The following is a 7808-nucleotide window of genomic DNA, read 5'->3' on the forward strand; positions in this document are numbered from 1 at the left end:
CCTGATCAACAGTGACCAGTGGTCAACTATGACCACTGAAGCATGAACAACTAAACAGTGGGTTACTAATAGTAGCAACCACATCCAACCTAATCCTGAGTAATACAGACAATAATTTGAGATAGGTTTGAAAGTTATCTCAAAGCAACAAATAATGGCTTTGACACAGAAACTTACACAAGAAGAAAAATTGAAGATTTCTGCCTCATACACTTCCCAGCATTTTTATCACATTAGTGTTTCCTTAATGATGACTGTAAGTGAACAACAACTAGTTCCATGCAGATTTATGTCACGGCAGAGAAAGCCCATTGGGAGATTGCATTATTACATAAAGGAGGACACTTTTAGAACCATTTCACAAAACTGACATTCCTCTCGGGACGCAATTGTTTTGAACACAACACAGCTTCACCTTAGAAAGCAGTTGTTGAACTATATAACTACCTTTTACTTAAACTATACAACTACCTTTTACTTAAGACATCACTACATAGACTCCACCACTGAATCAAGTTAAGAATGTAATTCTCCAACTGTATGACAAAATTAGTGCTATGCAACCAGAGTTTTCTCTATACTCTTTGAATGTTGACCAAGTATAAAAACAAAGCTTTATTTAATTTTACCAATGAACTCACATCTTCTATTAAGAATCAAACAGAATCCCTTGAGAAGCTACATTACACCAAACATCATCTGTGTTTTAGTGTATTATCCAGTTATCCAAGACCAAAAATGAACAACCATCTCACCCTCCAACATATCACATAGGCCCCGCTGACTATCCCTTTGGAGGTTCTTCTCCTCTGCCACTCTCCACAACTAAGTTGCTGATTGTTTCTGCAGAAAGCAGTTCTTACCTCTGTGCAGGAAAAAAAACTCAGTGATACAATCCAATCAGTAAGGGAAACAATTAATGTCAGTATATAAGCCATCAGCCATTTGTTTTTCCAAAATTCTTCCCATCCAATTAAGTAACTCTGGGGAGGAAAAAAACCAAACAAACAACTCATTTTGATAATAAATTCCAATATCCTAACAAGTCAGCACCCATTGTTTTCAAGTATTTGTAGTTTTACATCAGTGCTCATGAAGATCTCCCTGAAATCCAAACAAAAATACACTGCTCAGAATTTTTCTACGAGAACTAAATAAAGGTCAGTAGAAGTGAGAAGTGCACACAGGCGGTGTGAGAGGAATCCTTTGAATGCAAGAAAAATGTCCATTTAATAACCGTAAAAAGAGATTTTTCCAGAAACAAATATCCAGAAGAAAAGTTCAGTTTCTGATTATTTTTATTTTACTTTGTTTAAATGAACTGGCATATATTTGATTATTATATACCCCAATTTTTATAGCCTAATACAAGCACCTATGCTAAAATCACTGTATTCTTAGCAAAAATTGTTTCACTTATTCCACACTAACGGGAGTTTATATTTCTTAGGTTAAAAAAAAAAAATTAAATTTTTTTAATTCGGGAAATATGCATTTTCTAATTTCTCCCGAAAGTAAGGCTTTAATACAGCAAAGCAATCTCATCAAGCAATTCCAAGATTTGAATAACAGTTCTAAGACATTTCTCCCAAAACATAAAAGGGAGAAAAGCCACACTGACTATACCTACTGAGCTGCCCAACACACTAGTATTTCATTCAACACCAAATGAATGTGATGCTCACCTTCACGGATACATCAACCATGAACACAAGAAAGCAAAGCAGCTCAATGCTTTCGGTTAGGCCACATGGAGGATTCCATGCAGGAAGGCGGTATCGTACATCTGACGTGATAGTAAGCGAAGAAGGCTTTTCAACAAAAGCCAAAGCCAGGATTATAGTAATGGTTAAACTCAAAATCCTGTTTGGATAGAGATGAAATTAAAACAAAAAAAAAAAAAACATGAAACAAAAAAAACCCAGACTCCAAAAAACACCAAAGCCACAAAGTGAGTCAAAAGAACAACAAAATACAGTAAAGCAATTTTCTTAGAAGTAAACCAAGCTTTATAATATCATATTTAACACAAACACCAGCAAACAATCTTGCTACTATTTAACATGTTTAGAAATAGACACTTGGAAAACTCCAACACACAATGCTGCAAATCATGCCAACAGTCCATTCATGCAACAGTCCTATGGCTGTTCCAAAGAGCATGATCACACTTTCATATATCTCGTTGCTTTCCACTTCTATCATGTTCACATGTAGTCAATCCACTTGCTTCCTACAGTAAGTTCTTATAAGGATAAAAGCACAATTATCTAATTATTTAACAAAAAAAAGAGACATGAAGAATAATTTTTTATAAAGACTTACTCCTAAATGAAAAAGCAAAAAGAATACCAAGTTCTTACCACTGACAAGTTCTTGAATAGTACCATCGATAAAGCCACAGGGATTTGGCGTCCACACGGTGATTTATAGATCGATACTGAAGGCAGAAAGCAAAAAGAATAATTCAAACATTACATTCAGTCTGTCTCAAAGATGAAGATCAAGTTACCAAAATAAAGTAAGCTCTAATCAACAAAGCTCAAGCCTTGAGACAATTCCAGTTTCACAACAAAATAAGGAAATTCTTGTGCAGATTACTTGATATTAAACGTGTCGGTCACCAATGACCATAGCTGTAGTCTACATGCATGCAATGGGAAAGCTTTTAATTAAGTTTTCCTAATCTAAAGGCCACACAGTCACTCAGATAATTGAACTGTGTGACAGTCATCTGAAGCAAGCATTATCATCGTTACAAATAACAGCATCTGTAATAATTCAGTGCCTATTCTATCTACTTGCCAAAACGGTCCACCCGTTTAGTTTACCTTTCTAGCATTCATTCCATTCACAGATCTTCTTTTGTCTTTCTCTTCCAAAAAGCAGTAAGACACAAACAATTTAATTCTGAATATGAGACCTCAACTTAGGTCTTTAAACAAAACATGCTTTAAGTTCAAGGAAGTACCCGTGATTCTTCAGAACAAGCCTGCTTTTGCTGAAATCTGCTCAGCCCCTCCTCAGCAGCTGCTCCTGGGCTGCTGTTGCTCCGCCTCTGCTGAGAGGTATCCGCTTCCAGAAAGGTGTGCCCACCTTAAATAAATCTGATCCCCAGAAACCTCCCAACCAAAAGCTATCTGAATGCAGCAAGAGAGCTCAAGAACTGCCCTCCAGCATTCCCGCTGCCTGCAGCTAATAACTGGTAGATAACAGGATCTAGTAATATGCAGTAAAAGCCAGCAAAGGAGAGACAAAGAGAGAATGAAGACTTTCAAACGCACCAAGTTCAGCTGAAGCAGAAGAGTTCCAGCTTCTTGCTTGAAACTAGCCCTAAACTCTACCAGCTCTTAAGCTATGCAAGTACTGAGATTTAGATGCAAATTACAGGGTTTGCCTAGATGGTTTCTCTCAGCAGTCAGGCCAGTCACTCTCAAAAAAAAAACCAAACAAAAAAAAACCCACACCACAAACTGAAAACCACCCCACAAACCAGCATCTCTTTTGACAACCTTGAAGAGAAGACACTATCTATTTAATTGTGTGAAAAAACATGTTTCTCCTAGGCAGAAGTTCACTGAAACTTGCATACCACAGGAATTTGGAATTCTGATTTTGCTTTGTAAATCAAGATTATGTTATGTGGAAGTTGCCTGAACACAGAAAAATTTAAAAGCTAGCAGAACGTGTGACAAATATCCAGCATGGGAAGCATAATATTTAACAAACAAGTTATATTTACCTGTATTGCATCTTCAATAAATACTATGGCTTGGTTTATATAAAGGTCATTATCAGCTCCAGCACCTATGAAGTTAAAAAGAAATAAGAATCATTTGCTGAATTTTGGATAAAGCCTACAGCTTGCTTATTAGGTAACAGAGGCTCCACAGCCGTGATTCTCATGGTAAAGGGCACTGCACACACACGAAAAATAAAGAGACCGCTCCTGCCATGTTTGCTCCATCAGCAGCACCGTGCATTAAATTGAATAAATAATAACCATCTCAAACACATCATGCGTCTTCCTGTATTTTGTGAAAAGGTTCTCTGATATGTTTAGCTTAAGTAGCTAGATAACACTAGTAGTTCAACAGCTGTCACAAAACTGGAATATTTCTATACAGAGACAAGTCTTAAGTAACATGCATCGTAATGGAGCTTCAGGCAAATTATTCTTCGATAAAATGTACAGTCAATTGAAGCTGGAAAAATCAGACACTAATATTCTAGGCATTTTTACTTTTGTTTAATAAAGGTACTGAGGTTTACAGTGATCTCATTCTCTCCAAAACCAATAGATATCTCCAGTCAGATGAGAACAAAATTAAGTCCTTTTTTAATTTGTTCTGAGAGTTATTATTATCGTATCAAACAGATCAGAGTTCAAGACGTAGAAAGGGATGAAAGTACACAAAGTGAAATAAAATATCACCAAATTAGTTACTATGCAACATTTCAAAACCCATTACTAAGAAATCCATATGAAGATACATATACATAAAGAATAAAGGGCAGTCACTTGCATTCACTTGAATTAGGAGGACCTTCGAGTAACTAACCTGGCAATTATGCCCACAAGAGAGACAAAGGCAGTTAGGGCCAAAATGAGGAAGAAAAAGAAAAAAAAAATAGAAGGGGGAAAAAAAAGGGAAAGCTGACAGGGACTAGAGATACAAAAAATACATGCGAGTGCAACCTTCCCACGGAGGGGAAGAGGCCCAAGGAGCACTTCATACCATCTCCTCGAGTCAGTCCCAGTGCTAGCACAACGTTCTCCAGGCTCCAAGAAATGCTAGAAGCACATTGATCTGAGTCTCAGATGATTTTATGTTCCACATGATTCAGTGGCACCAATTTTCTACAAAGACTGCAAACAGTTTTTAAATGTCACCGTTTACCTCAGCACAAGCAACAACACAGTTTTATACTGATTCTGATACGAACCAGGGTGCAAGAAAGACTGAGCATAAACAGGAGATGAGCTAGCCTCATGCAATAAAGATCTTATCTTTTTCAAGACATGACACACCAGCGAAATAAAAATAAAGTTGTTTAAAGGAACAGTTTTAGTTAAAAGGATAGCAAGGAAGCAAAAGCTTTAGATTCTTGGAGCACACAGCACAAGCCTAGCATTAATCCCAACTATTTTGAAAAGGCAGAATCTAAGCAACTGCTTATAAAACTAAAACAGGGGCATTAGCAAGTAATGTTTACTTTAGCAATTTCAGGGGTTTGCGCTTTGTTTTTTTTTATTTTAAACACATTTTCCGTGCATGCCACCGAGGATACCCAATTTTTTCTGCAACTCTTAGTCACAGCAAGTGACACTTAGTCACAAGCGATGATTAAAGCACTGCTTGGTTTGGGCGTGCAGGATTTCTCTCAGACCCTACTACACTTTTGACACCGAACAAAGAGGCAACAGAAAGAGAAGGTTCACTTTAGTGATATGATACCCTGAAAACAGAGAACCTAAGGTCTCCAAAGGAGCATTTCCAGAGGAACTGAGAGGTCAGCCCTCTAACATGTACTGAGTTAGAGAAAAAAAACCTGTCAGCACCCTAAAAAAGTAAAAATTAAAAAACAACAACAACAAAAATCAAGTCTCAGGCTGAAGCAGCGCAAGGTTTGCACCGAAGGTCAGTGATAGCGGCCCAGTGTGCTCAGCAGCCGGCGCGGCCGCAGCCGGTCCCGCAGAGCCCTCCCCGGCGGAGCTGCCGGGAGCAGCCGCCGCCGAAACGCGGGCGGGGCGGCAGACCCCCGCCGAGCCCCGGCCTCTCGGTAGGCTGAGGGGTTTCCTTCCCCAGTGCCCGGCCCGCCCGCCCCGCTCCCCGCGCCCGGGAGAGGGCAAGCTTTGAGGGAAAGGCGAAAGCGCCGCCGCCCGCCTCACCGCCTCAGGCACCGGCTCCCTCAGCGCCGCCCGCCGAGCCCGCGGCGCCGGGCCCGGGGCACGCCGCCACCGCCCGCCCCACGGCACTCACCGTCCTCAGCGGCGGAGCGGGCAGCGCCACCGGCCCGCCAGAGCCCCCGTCCCGTTCGCCAGCTCCGCGGGGGCAACAGCGGCTCCGCCTCAGCGCCGGCTCCCGCCTCCATCGGCAGCGACCACCGCGCTCGCTCCCTGCCGCCGCCGGGATGGGACGGGACCGGGGGGCGGGGCGGGAGGGCTGCGCCCGCCCTTGGCGGGCCCGCCCGCTGCACGTCACCGGCTGCCGGGGGAGGGCGGGAACGGCGCTCCTCCCGCCGCTGCCCGTCCCGTGCCCCCGGCCGGGTTTGCCGCCGGGATCGGCCCTCGGTGACGGCGCTGCCCCTTGACAGACTTCTCCCTCTGGCAGCAAACAGGGCACCGTCTCCCGCCACGGCGCCGTCCGCCGCCTCAGGAACTAGTATTTATAAGCAGTCGGGGGCTGATGAAAGGCGTGACAGTAAGTCTCTGGTAAAAAGTGTCGTTCTTCACCTGAACTTAGAGAGCAGACCCCAGACGGCGTTTACACTTTTTAAAAAAGTATGCCTCACGAGGAGTTGCAGCATTTTTACCTCACGAAAGCTGTAAGCTCGGTATCCTCGGCTGAGCGTACCTCAGCTACTCCCCGCCTCGGCGGGAGCTGCGGAACAACAGTGGGGCCGTGCGGCGGCTGGGGTTAGCATTTACTGAGCGAAAAATAGTGAGGGTAGAAATTATTGCTTCCTGCCTGTGTTCACATTCTTAAATAATCATTCACACCCCTAATCGCAGAAAGTATTTAATCTGCAGTCACCTAGGCAGCCCAGAAGCAACTACAAACTTAGCTTATGCTACTTTGACTATTAAAAGATGCTTCACTTCTGCTACTCTCTCTCTTTCCTCATGATCCCCTTCATACATACTTTAACTGTTCAATTTCATAAGGCTGCAGTTTCGAAAGAGTAGATGTCGGAATAATTCGACAACTGCACACTCTTTTCTGTCACGTACCGGCAGCTGTGGCAGCATAACGATAAACAGGGAAGTGCATCAATCCCTCGTTTTGGTGTTCCAACCTGAGCAGTAAGCAAAGTCCATCCTATACTCTGATTAGCGATGGGCTAGTTTTTGCCTTCAGCTGCACAACTGATTGGTCAAAAAAAAAAAAAAATCACAGTTTTACGCCGACTTCTAAATAAGCCAGGGTAAGATCCAGCCTTTCTGGGGAGCTTAAGATAAAAAGGAAAACTCCATGACATTACCTTTGCCCTAATAGTAATCACTAGTAAAAAGTGAACGTCTGCAGTTACACGTTACAGTTATTTCCCATTCTCAGCAGACAGCAAAGCACTGGTAAAATTGAAGCTATTGTTGATAGCAGTTGAACTACAGGCATCAGATGGAACATGTACAGTGAAAATTTCAGGACAGTGAAAGGGAAGTAGGGGTAGGCTGGTACAATCTGTATTCAGCACTAGCAGGTAAGAAATAAAAATGCAATTTGCACACACGCTCTAAGTGCCATAGCGGAAGGACACTCGTCTTTCTTAGCAAAGTGTCTGAAATATTCACGGTAACCACAGTAACAGGGAGTGCATGGAATCATTGTATTATTTTTGCTATTATTTTTTATTTGAACAAAAGCAATTATTTCCTTCGTTCCTGTTCTGTGATTGTCAGGAAAGCGAATCAATAACTTCAGGAAGAAAAAAAGAAATAAGAAGCCCTCAAATATACAACAGATTCCTGAACTTCTGTTCAAAATTCATCCACTCCCTCTGGCTGTAATGGGAAGTGGAAGCGCCCAACTGACGGTGAAGGAAGGCGAATCTCAGCTGGGGTTTTCCGTCAGACGAACATAAAC

The 7808-nt window shown here is 42.2% G+C and overlaps 1 protein-coding gene across 1 annotated transcript in view; it reads right to left on the reverse strand.

The window, feature by feature from the left end:
- Nucleotides 1-6096, reverse strand: part of TPCN2 (two pore segment channel 2) — a 30075-nt gene extending 23979 nt beyond the window's left edge. The window contains exons 1-5 of the mRNA XM_059825970.1: nucleotides 5985-6096; nucleotides 3743-3807; nucleotides 2364-2440; nucleotides 1686-1863; nucleotides 864-983 (exon numbers count right to left, since the gene is read on the reverse strand). Coding sequence (XP_059681953.1) covers nucleotides 864-983; nucleotides 1686-1863; nucleotides 2364-2440; nucleotides 3743-3807; nucleotides 5985-6096 — 552 coding nt within the window. The remainder of the gene's footprint in view (nucleotides 1-863; nucleotides 984-1685; nucleotides 1864-2363; nucleotides 2441-3742; nucleotides 3808-5984) is intronic.
- Nucleotides 6097-7808: the final 1712 nt, after the last annotated feature.

This window comes from Gavia stellata, chromosome 17, assembly GCF_030936135.1.
Source record: "Gavia stellata isolate bGavSte3 chromosome 17, bGavSte3.hap2, whole genome shotgun sequence".
NCBI classification, from domain to species: Eukaryota; Metazoa; Chordata; class Aves; order Gaviiformes; family Gaviidae; genus Gavia; species Gavia stellata.